This window comes from Equus quagga, chromosome 11 (genome assembly GCF_021613505.1).
Source record: "Equus quagga isolate Etosha38 chromosome 11, UCLA_HA_Equagga_1.0, whole genome shotgun sequence".
Classification (NCBI taxonomy): domain Eukaryota; kingdom Metazoa; phylum Chordata; class Mammalia; order Perissodactyla; family Equidae; genus Equus; species Equus quagga.
The window spans coordinates 58,958,650-58,980,345 of record NC_060277.1 but is presented as its reverse complement, the minus strand read 5'-3'; the positions used below and the strand labels follow the sequence as shown (position 1 = coordinate 58,980,345).

General features: G+C 40.2%; 2 protein-coding genes across 15 annotated transcripts in view; one reads left to right on the top strand and one right to left on the bottom strand.

The window, feature by feature from the left end:
* Positions 1-15,524, bottom strand: part of PIGL (phosphatidylinositol glycan anchor biosynthesis class L) — an 84,509-nt gene extending 68,985 nt beyond the window's left edge. Inside the window, exons 1-2 of the mRNA XM_046675485.1 lie at positions 15,209-15,524; positions 2,834-2,933 (exon numbers count right to left, since the gene is read on the bottom strand). Coding sequence (XP_046531441.1) covers positions 2,834-2,933; positions 15,209-15,443 — 335 coding nt within the window. The 5' untranslated portion in view covers positions 15,444-15,524. The remainder of the gene's footprint in view (positions 1-2,833; positions 2,934-15,208) is intronic.
* A 1,018-nt stretch (positions 15,525-16,542) lies between these two features.
* Positions 16,543-21,696, top strand: part of NCOR1 (nuclear receptor corepressor 1) — a 154,478-nt gene continuing 149,324 nt past the window's right edge. For all 14 annotated transcript variants that reach the window (XM_046675479.1, XM_046675478.1, XM_046675481.1 and 11 more), the window contains exon 1: positions 16,543-16,714. The gene's annotated coding sequence lies outside the window, so the exon portion shown is untranslated. The remainder of the gene's footprint in view (positions 16,715-21,696) is intronic.

The following is a 21,696-nucleotide window of genomic DNA, read 5'->3' as shown; positions in this document are numbered from 1 at the left end:
CCCCAAAGCTCATAACCCTCACAAACTTCAGTCGCTGTTAATATAGATCTCGGATTTTTAAAAAATTAAATACGCAGGTCAGTAACAATAGAAGAAAACATATTTTATATGCCAGAAAACAGTAGGAAAAAAGGCATGTGGTATGGTAATTGAAATTTTTTTATTACAAAAATTTTCAGACAAACAGAAAAGTTAAAAGAATAGAATTAACACTTTTGGACCTTTCACCGAGATTCAAATTATTAACATTTTGCCATTTTAGCTTGATCTATATAGGTATGTATTTTTTCTCAATCATTTTCAAGTAAATTTCCCACATCATGATCACATTTAGCCTTGGTTTTCAACATCTGCTTTTCTGAGTATGTTAAACAAAAATCTTTTTCAATCTGTTTTATGAAATCCTTAAAAAGATTATAGAAGAAAATAATTATGTTCATGTTGTTAGAAAGCAAGACTTTCAGTGTAAGAGAAAAAGAGATTCAATTGTAAAAAATCAAAGACATTAAACAAAATCCTTGAAATATTAACTCTGAATTGTAATCATTAGTATCTCGATATTTTTTCCTTAAAAAAAATACATATATACTAGCTCTGTCCACTATAAAGGTCAAGTAACAACGAGACAAAATAACACTGCAGCAATGAACACTCCTAGAACCCTGGTTATGGTCTCCACACATCACAGCCTAAGAGAAACCAAGGCTCCTTTGAGGAACAGCTGATTCTAGGATTGGGGCAGGACAGTATACAGGATGGTGCTGGAAAATCCATTTGTCCTTGACAACAAGGGAATCCTAAAAGACTAAAGAGGTCATATCAAAAGGACATATGAAGCAACAGGAAGAGGCTCAATGGCCAAAGATGGGACAATTGGAGTATCAAAGAAAATAAGGACTGAAATGGAAACACGGAACACATTAAACACATAAGTTCTAATGAAATAAAAAATGTGCCCTCCTCCATCCAAGAAACAAACAAACAATTGATTACCACCAGAGGTATGTATGCATCAACTCCTTATTCTGAAAATGGCAATTAAAGTGAAAGAATTGGGGGCCGGCCCAGTGGCGCAGTGATTAAGTGTGCACATTCTGCTTTGGCAGCCCGGGGTTCGCCAGTTTGGATCCCAGGTGCGGACATGGCATGGCTTAGCAAGCCATGCTGTAGTAGGTGTCCCACACATAAAGTGGAGGAAGATGGGCATGGATGTTAGCTCAGGGCCAGTCTTCCTCGGCAAAAAAAAAAAAAAAAAAAAAGGGAAAGAATTGAGCATTTATTCTTTTTGGATCAAATTTTATATCAGGTAACTGAACAGTCCCAGTTGATAGGGAAAGTTCTGGTTTACAGAATTACAGCTAACACATTTAGAATACACGAGACATTTAGAAATGCACCACTTTACAGCTTCTAGTTAATGATTCAGGCAATCATGAAAACATTACATGAAATGTTGATGTGGGTCTTTAAAATGAAAAGAGCAGCCATTGCCATGTGAACTCACTGATCAATTGTAAAATTACTATAAGTGAGACAATCAGATAGTATGTGTCTCCTGGAATGATGTAATATGAAGTATATAGTACAGCTTATGCAGTATTCTTTTCCCCGAAGTTACACTTAATTTCCAGTTTGCAAGAAATATGGACAATAGAATGACAACTTAGATAATACCACGATGAAGCAGACAGACAAATCCAGAATGCAGGACATTCTATATGATCTCAGTTTTTTCAATAATCAATAACATGGTGGGGGTGGGGGGAAGGGACAATTCAATGCAGAATACAAACCAACTATAACGTGTGAACCTTGTGTAGATCCTGATTTGAACAAACCATCTGTAAAAAGATATTTTTGAGCTCCTTGAGAAATTTCGATATTGATATGGACTGGCTGTTGGAGGACATCAAGGAATTGCTGTTACTATTAATTTTGTTAGATGTGATGATAAAGGCATTGTGGCTATATGCAAAAAATGTCCCTCTTCTTTTTTTTTGGTGGGGGTTGAGATTAGCCCTGAGCTAACATCCACTGCCAATCCTCCTATTTTTTGCTGAGGAAGATTGGCCCTGAGCTAACATCCATGCCCATCTTCCTCTACTTTATATGTGGGACGCCTACCACAGCATGGCTTTCCAACTGGTGCCATGTCCGCACCTGGGATCCGAACTGGCAAACCCCGGGCTGCTGAAGCAGAACATGCGCACTTAACCACTGCACCACTGCACAGTATGGCTTGATAAGTGGTGTGTAGGTCTGCACCTGGGATCCGAACCAGTGAACCCCAGGTGGCTGAAGCACAGTGTGTGAACTTAACTGCTGTGCCACCAGGCCGGCCCCTCAAAAATGTTTTTTTTAAAACACTGTTATTTAAAAACAAATGTGAGGGGCCGGCTCCGTGGCCGAGTGGTTAAGTTCACACGCTCCGCTGCGGTGGCCCAGGGTTCGGATCCTGGGCGCGGACATGGCACTGCTGGTCAGGCCACGTTGAGACGGCGTCCCACATCCCACAACTAGAAGGACATGCAACTAAGATATAAAACTGTGTACAGTGGGGGTTTGGGGAGATAAAGCAGAAAAAAAAAAAATATTGGCAACAGTTGTTAGCCCAGGTGCCAATTCTTAAAAAAAAAAAAAACGAAGATTGGCAACAGTTGTTAGCCCAGGTGCCAATCTTTAAAAAAACAAAAAAAACAAATGTGAAACTATTTTAAGTTGATTTCTCAAAATAAGATGTTCTTATCTACTCACATTAGTGTTTTGTGTCATTTAAGTGTACCGCTGCATGTTTACTGCCAATGAATTTCTACGTTGTTATAAGATAAATTACCTGTTGTCAATAATCCTTACACTGGAGGGTGGAATCCCCAAAACATCACAGCTCTGCAAAAGTTCTTTCTTACGAATCTCCCCTTGATTGTAGTAATTTCCTGAGGATAACAAATATATAGCGGTAGATTTCTTTAACAATAGAGATCTATCTATTCACTCATTCTTATCTCATCTTGTTTTCTAAAGGGTTTGAGCTACCTGAAAAATTCGTGGTTATGATAAAAAGTTGATGAAAATGTAACACTGAGGTTACTATCAGATAAGAAGATTGCCAGCAGCACAGTTACCAGAATCACCACTTAATTCTTCCCCATCTCTGTATCTGTCAGTCAGTCTGCATTTCAGTCACATGCTGCAGACAGCATGGTATGTCGCCCAGAGCACTGGGTTTGGAGTTAAGCAGATTTAAGGATTGACCCTTGTATAACAGCTCAGAACAAGTTGGGTATCTGGGCACACTATTAGCTTGGGCCCTTTTATATTGATAGTCCTCAAATATTTGTTAAACATTTACTTAAAGAGGCTGCTACTCCTGACTATTACAGGAAAATGTGCAGGCATCATATAGGAAAATATTCTCCTTTGGAGTTTAGCAATCGGCTATCTCAGCATGACCTGGGGGATCTCGATTGTATCAGCATTCCGAATAGCTTAGGTATTCTTTATTTTTCCAATACACATACTATACCTCCTTAGAATAGTTCTGGTAAGTATACCTCTGTATCCTTATAAATAATATAGAGTGAAGTCTTGGTACCATTTAAATTGCACTCATCATAAGCAAGTGTCTAGCTAATGCACCCCTTAATTCAACTTTCCAGTAGATAATTGCATGTGTGATTTGTGCCAGGTACTTAACTATCCTGAACTCCAGTTTCTCCAACGGTAAAGTGGGGATAGCCGTCATCTCATAAGGCTTTCCTGAGGGTTCCATGAGCTAATAGATATCAAAGCACCCAGTTGGGCACTCAGCATTTCTCTTTCCTTGACTTCTTTATCTTGACATTCTCCCTCCTCTTCTTCCTTTTCTCCTGAATTACAATTCATCTTCATTGTCCAGATAAAATGGCATTTCCTCTGGGAAGCCTTCTCCTATTTTCCCTGGCAAGTATTCACTTCCAGCATTCTGCTCAATAAGTATGAACTTTTCTTCATGATCAGATTATTAATTTCTAAATGTCATTGACCTTGAAAGTCATGGTCTTATTCAACTTTGTGTCATCCTGGTGCCCAGCACACTGCATGCACTCATGAAGGGTGGAAAAAGAGGCTCGCTTCCTGTTCCAGATAACTAACTCAGAGAAAAACTCTCACGTGAAACCTTTCAACTTTGGCAGGGGTACTAGTTCGGAACTGTTTGAACCCAGACAGGAGACAGTCATTACACTGTATTCAACAAAGGGACTAACTGTAAAAAGACTCCAGATAACAGATTTAATTTTGCATTGTCCTCATCACAACTTTTTGAGTTATCTTCTTTTTTCAAAGTCAGATAGAAACTGTAGTCGATTTTGTGATGGACATCATATTTTAGGTTCCTCTCAAATCCATACATGTACTATCTCCCACTTTGTTCCAAAGATACTTGATCTTTGGTGATAAAGACTCTACTGTACATTAGTGATGCAATTCTTAAGTTCACAGGGTATCAACTTCATGACTATGGTTGTGAGAAACTGCTTAGAATTGAGGCTAATGTGTTTATGGAGCCAGCTTTATTGCTTTGTGTAATTAAGGAATTTGAAATAAGTTAGGGAGTCAAAGGCAGAGATAATTTTAAATATTTTTACTAAGTTTGGTGAATATGTAGCCACCTCAACAGAATAAATGACTGAGATTCTTCAGCAGCTCTTAACTGACACACTCTAGAATGGTGTCCAAGTAGGGTGGGCACACCCTGGGATATACAAGATAATCTGCGGCTGGCCTGGTGGCGTGGTGGTTAAGTTCATGTACTCTGCTTTGGTGGCCTGGGGTTTGCAGGTTTGGATCTTGGGCATGGACCTACACACCACTTGTCAAGCCATGCTGTGGTGGGGTGTCACATACAAAATAGAGGAAGACTGGCACAGATTGGCTCAGGGACAATCTTCCTCAAGCAAAAAGAGGAAGATTGGCAACAGATGTTGGCTCAGGGCCAATCTTCCTCACTCCCCCACCCCCCAAAAAAAACAAAAAGAAAAGAAAGAAAAACACAAGATAATCTATTGGGGTGGAAGAAAAGTCTTAGAATTTTCCCTCTTAATTTTTTTATCTAGTCCTTTATAAAAGTCAATTTTTATGAATGTTTTATAATGGTTAGTTGATAATAGTTCAGTGGTCCATGTACTTAATACAATTACAAATAAAGATACATATAACAGGAGTATATGCTCAAAATTTTTTACCAACAGGAAAATGTGACCAAAAAAAGTTTAGAGATCTTTATTCTAGAAAACAGAAAATGAGATTACTGTAGATTTATTTTTATAGAACTACAGTATGTGTGTGTATAAAAGCTCATGCATAATTGTATGCTTAATGAAGTCTTCCATCTTCTGATAACTTACACTTCTCAGTAATAACTAGCAATCACAATGACATTTAATAGAAATTAAAGCCACTTTGTAAAGGCCCAAATTTGTACACCACAATGTTTAAAGGTAGAAATTTTACTTTACTTAAAAAATTTTTTAATTTATTTATTCTAAATAGATAAAAGATTTACATGGTTAAAAATCTTGGGCCGGCCTGGTGGCGCAGTGGTTAAGTGTGCACATTCTGCTTCAGCGGCCCAGGGTTTGCCGGTTCAGATCCTGGGTGCGGACATGGCATGGCTTGGCAGGCCATGCTGTGGCAGGAGTCCCACATATAAAGTAGAGGAAGATGGGCACAGATGTTAGCTCAGGGCCAGTCTTCCTCAGCAAAAAGAGGAGGATTGGCAGCAGATGTTAGCTCAGGGCTAATCTTCCTCAAAAAACCCCACAAAAATCAAAAGGAACAAAGCCATTTATAGCAAAAAAAAAAAAAAAAAAAAAAAGCCTCTCTCCCACTCCGTTACCCAGTTCCCCATCTTGAAAGTTTTAATTTGTCAGAATGAGAAGTGGATTGGGAATCAAGGCATCATGGTGCTAATACCTAGCCTTTTATGAACTTCATGCAGCTGAAGAAATTCCTTAAGTTCCTGGGTTTCAGGAATGACAGCAAGGTTTTTCCTTGAACATGACCAAGCTAATTCTAAAATGTACTTGGAAGAATAAAAGGTTAACATTTTCCCCAACTATAAAACGGGGGAGTTTAGGTTCTGTACCAGTTAGGGTATATCCAGGAAAACAGAAACCATATCAAATATTTACATCAATAAGAATTTATGCAAAGAATCTGATACATAACTGATGGAGGATTTGAGGGCCAAACTGGGAACAGTGAAGAGATCCAGAGATTGGCAACAGCAAGAAGTAACTACCAATTCCAAGTTGGAGAGAGAAAAGAAGCAAGCAGCGTTACTGGAGAAGATAAAAGGAAGCTGAATCAAGAAAGCTGGACACTCTTTCATTAGAATGTGTCCAGAGAACCCAGTTGGAGAAATCATGACTTAAAATGAAGCCAGAATTAAAAAAATGGGTAAAAGGACTTGAATAGACATTTCTCCAAAGACAGACAGATGGCCAATAAGCACATGAAAAGATGCTAAATATCATTAGTCATTAGGGAAATGCAAGACAAAACCACAATATGTCATTTCACACCTCCTAGGATGGCTATAGTAAAAAACAAAAAACAAACAAATGGAAAATTACAAGTGTAGGGCAAGGATGTGGAGAAACTGGAACCCTTGTACCTTACTGCTAGGAACGTAAAATGGTGCAGCTGCTGTGGAAAACAGTTTGGTGATTCCTCAAAAATTAAACATAGAGTTACCATATAACTCAGCAATTCTCTCCTAGGTGTATACTCAAAAGAACCGAAAACAGGGATTCAAATGGATACTTGTATACCCATGTTCATAGCAGCATAATTCACAGTAGCCAAAAAACGGAAACAATCCAAGCATCCAAAAATAGATGGGTGGATGAACAAAATGTGGTATATACAATGCGGGTATTATTCAGCTTTAAAAAGGAATGAAGTTCTGGTACATGCTACAACATAGATGAACTTTGAAAACATTATATTAATTAAAATATGAAACATAAATGGACAATTATTGTATGACTTCATTTATATGAAGTACCTAGAATAGTCAAATTTATAGACAGAAAGTATAGCAGTGGATCCCAGGGGCTGGGAGGACGAATGAATAGGGAGTTATTGCCTAATAGGTGGGATTTCTGCACGGGATGATGAAAAAGTTCTGGAAATAGATAATGGTGATGGTTACATAACATTGTGAATGTACTTAAGGTCACTTACTGAATTGAATACTTAAAAACAGTTAAAATGTAAATTTCATCTTATGCCTATTTTATCACAATAAAAAATATAAAAAAGAAATTAGATTTGCATTGAATAAGTATCTTTCACTTATGAGTTATTACTGTAAAACAGAAATTATATCTTTAAAATTGGTAAAACAATTTTTTAAAAGATCATTAAAATAAACAATTCTTAAAAAATACTGAGCATGTACCTATGCAGCCAAGATCCAGGAAGACTGCCATGGAGCCGGCCCCATGGCAGAGTGGTCAGGTTTGCATGCTCTGCTTCAGCAGCCTGGGGTTTGCTGGTTCAGATCTTGGGTGTGGACCTAGCACCACTCATCAAGTCATGCTTTGGTGGCATCCCACATAGAACTAGAATGACCTGCAACTAGGATATACAACTATGTACTGGGGCTTTGGGAAGAAAAAAAAATAGAGGAAGATTGGCAACAGATGTTCACTCAGGGCCAATCTTCCTCACCAGAAAAAAAAAAGAAAAGAAACACTGCCATATGCTATTATCAACCAATATATCCATACTTGTAAGACCTGTATTTTTTTCATTATTCCCAAAAGGAGCACATTAATAGTGACCTTTACTAATGGAAACACTACTTTCCATTAGTTTCTCTGATCTGTGACTTACAGGTGGTCATTAACAAGGCCAAACATATGGGTAACTGTCTTTTTCTGAAATGACAGACATATTTGTATCAGATGGAATGAGAAGTATGCACTGCATGAGAACAGTGTCCAAGTCATTGCAATGAGCAGTTATAACAAGTATCTCCAATACGAAGCTCTTTAAAATACATTATATTTTGTTGATTATTCCCATTCTATACTTCATCAGGTTAGTCCTCACGTTTTCTTTCTTTTTCACACTTGCATCTTTCCTTTTCACTAGTCACAGTCTTTGTCACTGGGGAATTTCTCTTTGGTTTCTGACATGATCTCTTCCCTAAGATTTATTAGCATTTCTTGCATGGTTTCTCATAGTTTAAGAAAGTCCTTTATTTTTACTCTTAAAACTCTAACTCATTAAATAAACAAAAGCTCTGAAAAGCATGTAACATTCTTCAATTAAGTCAATACTCAGCAAGACAAAAAACTTTCTTTTTTAGGGGCAGAAAGATTGGCCCTGAGCTAAGATCTGTTGCCAATCTTCCTCTTTCTGCTCGAGGAAGACTGTCACTGAACTATCATCTGCGCCAATTTTCCTTTATTTTGTGTGTGGGACACTACCACAGCATGGCTTGAAGAGTAGTATGTGTAGGTCCCCGCTGGGATCCGAACCCGTGAACCCCAAGCCATTGAAGCAGAGCATGTGATCTTACCCACTACACTACCTGGGCAGCCCCAAGACAAATATTTTTACAAACACTTATACATCATGTTAGGTTCAAAATAGGGGTGTGTATAAAGTTACCTGGCATATAAATTCTAAGCTTAATTATAAAAAAAGTAAGTAAATACATACTTAGAAATACACAAAACTCTTACAAATAGTTAACTTGCCAGTGAACACATCAGCATCAATATTTATAAATAGGCATTGTTTTCAGTTAGTCCATGGATGCCTATGTACTCTTTGGTTGGCACGATCATATGGAAATCCTATCAACCTAAACCTTAGAGAAAAGTACCTAAGTATTTATATATATATTTACAAAATAGCACCAGAGATATGTAACCTTTGAGTCATGTTCTAAAGCTTCTATAACTCCCTTAAAGAAACATAATTCACATTTTTAAATGTTACTAATTTAGTCCATTCTTACTAGGATGCAGTCAATACAGTCAATACGTAAGATATTTTTTTAGGGGCTGGCCCAGCGACGCAGCAGTTAAGTTCGCACGTTCTACTTCGGCAGCCCAGGGTTTGCCAGTTCAGATCCTGGTTTCGGGCATGGCACCAGTACTCGGCAAGCCATGCTATGGTAGGCGTCCCACATATAAAGTAGAGGAAGATGGGCACGGATGTTAGCTCAGGGCCAGTCTTCCTCAGCAAAAAGAGGAGGATTGGCAGCAGATGTTAGCTCAGGGCTAATCTTCCTCAAAAAGAAAAAAAAAGGTATTTTTTTAGAAATCTCAAATGTATTAACCAGAAAGAATAGTGTGAGACAGATGAGACTAATAATTTTGAGCTGGATTTAAAGGTGTGTGTCAATAAGGAAAACTTTGAAGAATTATTCATGATTAAAGAGCAATATTAAAAATAACCTGATTAAGTTCTGTTTTAGGAAATACGGTGAATCAGATGTCTGGAGAAACCCTCTTAGCATAGAATACCTGAACATGTGAAACGTACGGCTGAACTAGCAGGAAAACAAGGGCTCTCTTTGGAGGTCTGAAACAATATGTAAGCACGAATCCAGACAGGTAGGGTGGAGCTGAAGCCAGGGTGCCTTGAGAGTGTCTGCCTATGCCTGCCAGCCTAAAGTCAGGGCAGGAGGAGATAAAGCTCGGGCACAAATAAGGAGACCTCCACACAAACAGAGGACCTTCAAAAGGCAATAACTACAGTAGGTAGGTACAGTAGGTAGAAAAAAAGCACCCTAAACAGAGAAGTTGGGCTACATCTCTGCCTCAGACTTGGTTCTAGTGAAAGGAAAATAAAAATGTCACTTCCTAAGAATTGTTAACTACACATTCACCTTCGCTTGGTGTGGCACGTCGTATTTTCCAAAAACAGCTTCAGCAATATTTCTAGTTCCACATGTAGTTCTAGAACCTTGCTCCTTCCTAGAAAGAGATGGAGTCCATTTCTCTCCTTGAACCTGCATGTAGCTTGTGCCTGCCTTGACAAACAGAATGCAGTGAAAGCGATACTGTGTGATTTCCAAGGCTAGTCCACAGAAGGCACGTGGCTAACCCTAGCACAGGCTTTCTCTCAGGATACTTGCCCAGCACTACGCTGTGAGGCAGCCCAAGCTACATGGATTTAACATTTGCGGCTGTTCTGGTTGACATTTCTAGCTAAGTCCGGTGATTCCAGTCCCCAGGCTTAGGGTTCTCCAGCTGAGGTATAGACAACCTGTGTCGTGGGGCATAGACAACTGTGCTGTCTGAAACCATAAGAGGATAAAGTATTATTATTGTTTTAAGACACTATGTTTTGAGAGAATTTGTTACACAGCACTAGACAACTAATGCACTTGGGCTTGAACCCTTAATTTGCACTACCCCTGTGGCTTGAAAAATCTCAAATCTCAAATTTTAGTTTAGAGCTATCTGTGATGGGTAGTGCCCTTTGCTGCTTGGCTGAAGCAAGAGTAAATCATTAAAATACTGCAAATATGGTTCCAAGAAACATGTGCTTACAAAAAACCCCACAAAATACACATGGAAACAAGTCACATAAAATGAGTTACTCAAAGAGCAGAATCAGACACACAGACTACAGAAACTGTAATTATCAGAGCAGATCTAAGAGTTTAATATATTTAAACAAATAAAAAAGAATATCAACTATGAGAAAGTAACAAGAGACTATAATATTTGCAAAAAGAACCTCTTAATATGAGAAACAGATCAAAGGATATTACTAACCATCTCAACACACATAAGACTTTTGTTATAAAGATATTAAGACATTAAAGAAGGCCAATATAAATGAGGAGACACCATAAAATCATAGATGGAAAAACTATATATTGTAAATATGTCAATTTTACCTGTATTGATTAATAAAGTCAGTGAAATTCCAATAAAAATGCCAGCAAGCTTTTTCCTTAACTATTTCTGAATGTATTTGCTCTTCCAAAGCTCAAAAACAGCAAACACACCCTGAAGAACAACAAATCAGAGGGCTGGCCACACCAGATACTAGTGCTATAAAACCCGTAGTAATTAAGACAGCATGATAGCTGGCACAGGCTCGTCAAACTGACTGAAAGAAGAGTGTATAGGTGAGAAATACACGGAAGTCTGATATGTGAGAGGTGGCAGCGCAGTCTGGAGGGGAAAGGAGGGGCTGAATTGGTTTTCCTGACTCCAATCTTTCCCTCCAAATGATTCTCCTTATTGCCACTAGAATGAGCTTTCTAAAACACAGAACTGGTTGTGTTAATTCTCCACCAAATGTACTCAATAATACCCTCCTATCTACGATAGCTTTCTCTCATATGATACTAACAGGTATTTCAGTGGTTACATAAATTGGAGAAGTGCTGGACTAAACAAAGTTAAATAGGATTTTTTACTGCAAGACTTCCCAAAGATATTGATATTCTAATAAAGACTGTGAACCTCTAAATGGGAGATAGCATATCTGGCTAATATCCCCAAACTTGTCAGGCCAAGGCATTTTTTTTAAATATCAGCTTGATGAACTAGTGCTTCTTGGAACATACCCTGGGGATCAAAATAGGTATTTCCTTAACTGACTTAGCATACAAGGCAATCTGGGAGGCAGATTGGGTGTAATTGTTGAGAAAGGGCAGAGCCACAGGGACCTGGCTTCTCTACATTCTAGCTGGTCACTTTGGTCAAGTTACTTAACTTCTTTGTGATTCAGTTTCCATATTTGTAAAATGGCAATAGCAAATTATATATTTAATAGTGCCTATCATGGGATTGCTGAAAGGATTAAATGAGCCACCAATAACAAAATATATATATTTTTTCATGCTTCTCCCTGCCCCTTAAAACTGGAGATGTAGTTAGAATGAATTATTCATAAAGTCCAAGACTTACTGACGCTTTAACTAATGTCTAGAATGACTTGCCCCACTTCCTATATTCCTACTCCTATTTTTTTTATCCATATGTCATTTTACTCACTTGCAAATATATCTGTAGGATGAATTACTAGACATGAAACTGTTAGGTCAAAGGATATGTGCACTTTTTTACCAACTGCTATTTTTAAAGCCCAGCTCAAAAGAAAATCTCTTCGGAGAAGTTTCCTTAATCCGAACCCCCAAAAAGAGAATTCACGCTTTTCTCCATTTTGTGTACATAGTACTTCCTCCACTACACAATTACAGCTTTCATTATATTATATTACCAATTATTAGCTTCCCGTTTTTCATGTTAGAATGTGAAGTCAGGAGTGTGGGGAATATTTAATGCATACATTTTTGATTGAGTTGGGGATTTTAAAAGTAACTTTAAGAATTACAAGAGAGAACAATTTAAACAGCAAGTTGGATTCAGAAGAAATAATGAAACACAACAATAAAGGTACTGAGTGTTTAATATGCGACAAGGGCATGCTTTATATTTTTTATTTGAAAACAATTTTGATTTCTGATTGCAACCTACTGAAAAATAAGGAAAAACTTATTAAAGAATTTCCTGCAGCTATAATACTTTGCAAATAAAATCCAGGTTTCTCTTGCAGATCTTGAAACAAACTTGCTTATAATTTGACTCCCACAGTTGTAGTATAAAATATAGGTAAAATAAAAAGCAAACAAAAAAAACACAAGGCTATTACTTGCATCTGTTTACAATTAATATCCTTAATAGGGCAGACTGAGAAGTGCTTAGATCCAAATTTGCAATATATATGAAAAATGGTTTAAGATGAGTGGCAACAAAGGATTTTAAAGGAAAAAAATAATATTAAATCAAGAAATGTCACTAAAAGCATTAATCAATGCTAGAGATAGCGCTTTATTAAGACAGATACTCTGTCAGCGAGTGTAAATTGGTATGTTTTTGGGAACTGCAATATGCATGCAAAGCTTTAAAAGAGCCAATTTTAGAAATCAGTCCTAATGACATAATATGAAATACATAGATGTTCACTGTTATTTGTAATAGAGATAAACTGGAAAAAAGCCACTAAATATACATAAAGGATGATGAACTAAATTAAGGTTTATCTCTATGAAATCACTTAAAAGGCTATATATTAAATTCTTATTAACATGGGCAAATGTTTAAATTAGAAGTTTCACAAGTACACAGTCCTTACCTTGCTTGTTTTTATTGTTTTTGTATTTTTTAGCTAAGGAAGATCCCCCCTGAATTAACATCTGTTGCCAATCTTCCTCTATTTTGTACGTGAGCCACTGTCACAGCATGGGTACTGATGGATCAGTGGTGTAGGTCCGGGCCAGAGAACCAGGCCTGGGCCACTGAAGCAGAGTGTGTTGACCTTAACCACTAGGAGACCGGGCTGGCCCCCGTTTTTAATGTTTAATCCTCAGGGCATAGAATAAGGCCTACCATATATACTTTCTTAATTAAGTCTTTTTTATTAAGACTTTTTTAAAAGCAGTTTTATATTGACAGCAAAATTGAGGGAAAGGTACAGAGATTTCTCATATACTTCCTGCGCCCATACATGCACAGCCTTCCCCATTATCAACATCCCCCACCAGAATGGTATGTTTGTTACACTTGATGAACCAACATTGACACCCAAACCTATATAACAACTCAAAAGCTATAGGTGACATTAGGATTCACTCTCAGTGTTATACATGCTATGGGTTTGGACAAATGTATAATGACATGTATTCATCATTATAATACGATAGAATATTTTCACTGCCCTAAAAATCCTGTGTTCCACCTATTCATTCCTCTCCCACCCCCTTCCCCTGATCTTTTTACTATTTCCACAGTTGTGCCTTTTCCAGAATGTCGTATAGCTGGAACCATACAGTGTGCAGCCTTTCAGAATGGCTTCTTCCACTTAGTAATATGTATTTAAAGTTCCTCTATGCCTTTTCATGGCTTGATAGCTCATTTTTTTAGCATTTAATAATATTCCATTAGCTAGATATACCACAATTTATCCATTCACCTACTGAATTGCTTGCTTCCAAGTTTCGTCAATTATGCAGAAAACTGCTGTAAACAGGTGTGCGCAGGTTTCTATGTGCATATAAGTTTTCAACTCCTTTGGGTAATTACCAAGGAATGTGATGGCTGGATGTATGGTAGGAGTATGTCTAGTTTTTTAAGAAACTGCCAAACTGCCTGCCTTTCAAAGTGGCTGTATCATTTTGTATTCTCACTACCAATGAGAGTTTCTGTTGCTCCGTATCCTCACCAGGATTTGGTGTTGTCACTGTTCCGGATTTGGGTCATTCTAATAGGTGTGCAGTGCACATAAATTTTAAATAAATATTTGCTAAATAAATGAAAAAAATAATGTTAAGTGAAAAAAATAAAAAATTGTACAAAATATGATTTCTGTGAAAAATCTGTATAGAAAAAGAAGTGGAACGACACAACCAAATGGGAAAAGAGGTCATGGGCATTTGTAAAAACAGCTTTATTGAAGTATAATTTTACATACCATAGAATTCTCCCCTTGTATAAGTACAATTTAATTACTTCATTTATACAGTTGTGCAATTATTAACATTATACAGTATCACGGTCAATTTTTGTTTTCTCATCTTATCTTCTCTGGGAGGACTTATTCTTTGAAAGGCCCCTTCACTGAAAGCTGGGTGGAGTTGAACTCTAAAACTACCTATAATCACTTTTTAGTCTAATGATCTGAGTCTGTCTCTTTAATTTGACACGCATCGTTGCAGCACAAAATGGATTTCAAAAGCAGCAGGAAGGTCCTTTCCTATCGTTAGAAGTAAAACTTTAAGGGTTGAGCAGGCACGATACAGCACAGATTCTGTTTGGTAGACCATGGTAAGATCATTATTCTTGGTCCTTCTCCAAATACAAAGGTCCCACAGAATAATGAGTCCAGCCGCAGTTTCCAACGGAAATCCAGACCAAATGTGAGCAGCTCGCTTGTGCTCCTCAATGCTGCTAGCAGAGAGTAGAGGAGGCAGAGTGCGGACGTCCCCAGCCCTCCCCGGGAGCTGCCGCTACCGTCCTCAGGCTAGGACCACCGAAATTCCGTGAAGCGCCCAGAGAAGGCACCTTCCGGGTAGCGCTCACTTAGCCGCCTACGTCAGAGAACACTTCGGGAAGAAGTCGACTTAGGTTAGCACCTACATCCCCTCACAGCCCCAGCTCCCAACGCCCCGCCTACCGCCTCCTACCTGCAGAGAAGCAGAGAAGGGACACCTGGTGTCTCAGGCGGGCCAAGCCTAGCACGGTGGGAGCAAAGAACATGGCTTCATCGTCTGGGTGCGCGATCACCAGGAGGCTCCGGCTTCCGCCTCCCAGCAGGCCAGCCTGCTCCTGACTCTTCATTCGTTCCGAGGAGTCCCAAACCCATAGGAAGCCCCAAGCTAAGACCGCCGCCGCCAAACACAAAAGACCCACCACTTCCATGGTCGGTAACTGGCACTGCGCCTGCGCAATAGGGAAGGCTGCCGCTGAGCCTGGCTCCGGCGGGAAAACTGCACTCGCGGAAATTGAGTTCCGAGTTTAAGCTGGTCCTTGTGACCTGCTCCAATGGCTTGAGGGGGTTCCTGTTGGGGTTTACACGGATGCCTCCCGACACTTCTCTGTCGAGTTGTGTCCACTTTATGCAGCATTTACGAAGTCTTGTGCCTCGGTGCCATCCAGCTTTTTTTGCCCTGGTCTTTTCTTACAGTACAGTGGGTTTAGAGGGCAGTGTTTCACAGTAAACTCCCACGTCTTGTAGTATTACGAGTTCCCTGCTCTCTCCGGTTCACCATTTTGTAACTCACTTCTTAAAACCCGGGACTTTCTCGTAATTTTATAGTTATACAGCCCCTTATCTATATGATACACCTACTTGGTTTTCCTTCTCATTTTGGGATGTGGAGTGGCGGCTTCGCTAAAGGAAAAGCATGCAGTTACGAGAAACCGTCCAGTCATTTTCCTAGAAGAGCAAGGCTGAGAGTGCACTTCGTAGTCGCGAGGGCCACAGGCTCCTCTGACAAGTGACTTTAGACTAAGGACCTACATCAGGGACAAACCGGCTTTGCCCGGCATGTCAGTGACGTCTTGGTGCGAATTACAGACGGAGCCCCGGGAAATAGCTTGGGTGGGTCGACGTGCACCCCTCCGGCGCCCAGCACGTGGGGACCCGGCTGCCCTCCCCGAAGCCCGGGTCCCGCGGCATGGCCTTGCGTCCTTCCCTTTCCCACGCCCGGGGGAAGGCCACTAGCGCGCGGGGGCCGGCCGGCTCGCGGCGGGCGCCGCGCCCGGGTGGGCGATGGCAGCGCGCCGGGTCCGGCCGGGCACGGCGCCGCCCCGGCCCGTCTCCGGTGGAGGGGACCGCCGCCAGGCCGAGGGCAGACGTGAGGGGACCAGGCGCGAGGCCACCCAGGAAACTCGGCCGAGGTAGGAGCCACGCTCGGCCAGCGGAGGGAGTCGGTCTCCCAACTCTCCGGAAGGAGGAGGAGCCGGCGCCGGAGCCGCCTTAGCCGCGGCCGCCGGGGCTGGGGGAGGGAGAGGGGTTGAGTCAAGATGGCGGCCAAGGTGGCGAAGCAGCAGCGGCGGCAGCGGCGGCGGCTGGAGTGAGCGCCCAGCTCGCCGCGCCGAGCGAGGTCCCGGGGTAGGGACGCGCGCCGGGGCCGCGTCCTGCTCCTCAGGCCCGGGGCGCGCCGGCTACCACGCCCCGCCTGCTCCTGGTGAGTAGGCCCCGGCGCCCGCTGCCCCGGCCTCCCGGGCCCTGGTCGCCCGGGGGCTTCCGAGGGCTCTCAGGGTGCCGGCCGCGGGGGCAGCTTCTCGGCCGGGCGAGAGGCGTCGCGGGCCCGGCACGTCGGGACCCGCCCCAGCCGCCCGGCCTCTTCTCCTCGGCCGCCCAGCGCGAGTCGGGCGCGGCGGGGAGCTGGGCTAGGCGAGCGGAGGAGGCTTATGGAGTTTGGAGGAAGAATGGGCTGCGGCCGGGCCGGGCCGGGCCGGCGGAGAGGGGCTCGGTAGAGAGGGGGCGTGCGGCGCCGGAGGGCCGACTGAGGGCGGCGGGGAGGGCCCGGGGACCCCGGGTGCGGCCGGCACAGGTGGCGGGCCTGGCTCAGTCTGAGGCGGAGTTGGTGGCCGTCTTGGGAGTGTGGACGGGGTTAGGGAGGGTGACAGCGATGGACAAGTGCGTGAAGAGCAAACTAGTTCACCTTTCTAACCAGACCGCTTCGGGGTGTAATGGCGAAGGGCGAGTGTTGGCGGAGATGGTCAAGATCGGAACCCGATTCCTTCTGTTATTATTGGTGTTTTAATGAGCGAAGTCGATGAATTCTCTTTTTTCGGGGAAGAGGGGTTTGAGAAGCTGTAATTGAGAAATCAGTCTTAATGGAGAGGAGACGGAATTTTTCGAATTAACTGGATTAGGTACAGTCGTGCGGATGGGAATAAGTGATATTTATGAAAAATGTTGCTCAGGAGGTGTCAGTTTTCTTTTACCAATGTGGCATGCCACAGTGCCACTTCAACAGAGTTAACCTTGAAGAGTAGTGGTATGGGTAATTCTAATCTTTGGGATTAGTATATTCACCTGCATCAGATTTGCTTCCCTAGTTAGATCCTAATTGTATTAAAATTTACGTTCCTTGTGTGCACTCTGGTGAGGCAGTGATGGGAGGCGGAACGTTGTGTAAAGAGCAACAGGCCCGGCATTTTAAAATGCCTACAAATATTCATTCATTCATTCGTTCAACATATCTTGATTGGTAGCTGCTGCTGGTGAGTCACATGTGATTGTCTCTTGGATAATTGGAGAGTTGATGGCATTATTTAATTTTTAATATTTTTTTTTTGAAAATGTTTTAATGTATCCCTTCATAGAGATATTTATTGGATAAATCAACTTGCCTGGGCTGAGGAGCAGACCGATTTTAGAATCTTGTTTAGATATGGGTAAAAATTACAGAAGGAATAACAAGTTGTTGGAGAAAGAAATATTGTCTTTATTTTCTCATTGTTAAAATCCAGCGGAAGTTTATTTAGTTATTTTAATATTTATAGTACACAGTTGCTTTGCCTTGCTTTAAGCACACCTGTTAGTGGAAATCAAGGTTAATACACACTTACATATAAATAATATGCACATAACATGCATACAAACGTAAGGATGTGATTACTTGCAATACCAAAATACTCTTTCCTTTTACGAAAGCTTTGCCATATGTTGAACTACTCCCCCAGAGAAAATATGATACAGAGTCCTGATTCTTTCTTTAACTTTGTGACATTTTGGAACATGCTCAACCTTTCTGTGCTTCAGTTCCCTCCTCTGTGATAGTAGGAAAACATCTGCTCTCCTAGGATTAGCTGTTGTGAACCTAAGAGAGTTGAGTTATGAAATTGCCTTAAACAGATCGAAAGGGTTATAATTCTGTGAGGTAGTAACCGCTCCCTCTGCACTCCTGAAGTGCTTTATCTGCACATTTCTCATGGCGTTTACACTTTCTACCTTGTATTCAGGTATTGATATACCTGTTTTATCTCCTCTTGAGGGCAGGATAAGCCTTTCTCTGACTTTACGTTTAAGGCATCGTGTAGGATTTTATTTTCTATGTAGGATATTGACACTGCAGATGTTTGTTGAACGAATAAACACTGTATTCTAATCAGAAAAACGTATTCACATTACAGCTTATCAGAATACACTGTTATCTGCTGTGACAAATCCATATAGCTGTGATTCTCTCCATGGCCTCTGAGGAATATATATTTTTAACTGGATATCTTGTTGGATTTAATCATATAATAAAACTTAAGTATTTGGCCTCACGTAATTTTTTAAAACACAAATGCTCAAAATTGACTTAGGTTTCTTTGCATTTAATTGAGCGAAAGTTCTAACGCTGGGCAAATTGAGATTAGTCAAGGTCTTTTTGGCTTTTTTTTTTTTAATTTGTGAAGTGGTGAGATTTTCTTGCCATAGCTATCTGCAGTAGAAAGCAAAGGCCTTTGAATAGTCCACAGATTGATGTAGGTAAATGTCAGGCTATTTGTTACTCAGTTTCTTGTGCATTTGTTTTGTTATTCAGTTTTAATTGTATTTTGTGATCTTACTTGCAATTTCAAATTCTTAGTGATGCCTGGGAATGATAGAGAGCTCCCATATTTAGTTACTTCCAACTGTTCTTTTACTTCAGATATTAGATGTTACTAGAATACAGTTGATCAGAATTATAATATATGGACTTATTTGTTGATTAGCGATTTGTGTGTAGTTCATTCACTTGTTCAACTGGTGTGAAGTGCTTTTTATGTTCAGGGCACATCGCTCAATGCAGTAAAGGTGTAAAGTTGAGCAGATCAGTTATGTGCACAAATAACTGAGTATATAGGTTGCCTAATATTTTGCCCTTTTCAGGTTTGAGGATGCAAACAGGACATTTAGATGGTTAGGAAAACTTTCTTTTTCTATTAAGACTTCTTAGGAATATTGAAAAGCTATGAAAAGCTTCTGTCATGTAGCAATAACTGTATGTAAAGCATCTGTTTTCTATTTTGGTGTTCTTGTGGTGGTGGTTTTCCTTGAACATTTTTACTGTTCTTTACGATTTTTTCCACCCCAGAAGCTTGTGTGGTCAAAATCTTACTTGGGTAGTCTTCAGATACAACATGCTTGTTTTTGTGTGTGTCCTCTTTGCATCTGAAAGCGAGACCATAGAAAGCCAGCTGAACGTTCCTGTTGAGTTCTTCAGTTTGGTTCTTCCATGTGTGCTGCTGTTATTTTTACTTAAAAGTGATCTCAGAAACAAATCTAAATTGGTTAAAATGCCAATAATTTATAGAAATATAGAATGTGAAGTCATATAGATTATCTAGTCCTACTTGTTCTACTGGTGAATAAACTGAGGGTCAGAGAAGTGAAGTGATCTGCCTGAATTGTTGGAGTTGGGCAGTAGCAGAATCTAATCTTCTGACCTCCAGTGTAGTTCTAATTCCATCACACCATATCATCCATGGGATGATCCAGTGAGATGATTGACAATTACTTGAAACAAAATTTGGGGTGGATGAGGAATGAGAGATCGCTTATTCAGCTTAGGTATTGAATTCAAGGTACTTCTTAACTTTAAGTTCCTGCAATGATAATGTAGTTTGAAAAAAATTGGTATTGACTTACATCAGTAATATGATGATCACTGGGAATTATTTAGTTTGCTTAATTTTTTTTTTTAAGATTTTATTTTTTCCTTTTTGTCCCCAAAGCCCCACCGGTACATAGTTGTATTTTTTTAGTCGTGGGTCCTTGTAGTTGTGGCACATGGGATGCCACCTCAGCGTGGCCTGACTAGCGGTGCCATGTCCGCGGCCAGGATTTGAACTGGTCAAACCCTGGGCCGCCGAAGCAGAGTGCGCGAGCTTAACCACTCGGCCACGGGGCCGGCCCCTAGTTTGCTTAATTTTTAGTTGGCTGTGATGAATATCTTCTTAAACAAAAATGTCATTGAAGTTATCTGGACCTAGTGACATTTCATGAGATTTAAGCATTACAGTGATGGAAATTTTATTATGCTAATGATTAGGTACCTCTGAGACCCAAACAGATAGGTTAAATTGTTTTATAGATTAGCTATTGTTGGCTTCACTTACTCTCAAACTTTTGAATTTTTTTATGTATGAAAGACTTCAATTGTTATATAAAATTTTAGATAAATAGCATGAACATGAACTGTATTCTTAATGCTATGTTGAAAAACACATGTAGAATATTAGTTTGCTATAGGTACTCATGCCATAAAATTTATTTGAAAGGAAAAAACATATTATTCTTTTTAAACTGATATCCTTACGTGAATACTGAAGCATGACATATTTCTTTATGTCATTTGGGCTCGTAATTAATAGGCCTGTTCTGTGTTGTGTTGAGAAGATTTGTTTTTTTCTTATACTATACTCTTTTCTGGAATCCTATTTCCCTACCTTACTCTTCCACATCTAAATTCTGCCTGTTTTTTGAGGGTTTGATCACATATCACTTCATCCAGGAAGTTTCTGTCCTGTTCTCTCTTCTCCAAATATGTATATTTCTCATTCTAGAAATTCTTAATGCTTTACTTATGCCTCTATTATAACATCATAGTTATTTATGTATATGTCCATTTAATCCCCACGAGACTATAAGCTCATTGTGTGTATGTCTGTATCTCATTTGTTTTTTAATCCTTCCCCTACCCCCGCTCCCAGAATAACGCTCCGCCCCTAGGAAGTGTGTAGTAGAAATTTGTTGAAGGCGTGTGAAAAAGAGCCTAGCCACTAGGGCTATTTGATACGGTTGTTGTAGAAGCTGACACACTTGTGGAAACTGGATGATGAATACTTTTTCGAAATTAAAAAAAGGTAAAATTTCGCCGCTGTCAGTGAGATAAAATGTCTGCAATCAGTGAATTATCAAAGCATTTCTTTATAAAAAGTTTCTGTCAGTTTACTGGGATTTTTGGGAGAAAGAGATAGTAAACGTGGGATTGGTTCATTTCAAACTATTTGTATTTCCAGGTAATATTAGAATAAGAATGTATTAATTTATATATGCAGGGAATTTGGGAGTAGTTTCAGTGCTAGGAAAAAATTGTGAATGAAGAATATGAAATCGTTGGTTTGTAGGATTATTATAGAATCCCTTTAAGGGAGCCCTTTGAAAGAATAGCACTGGTAAGTTTTA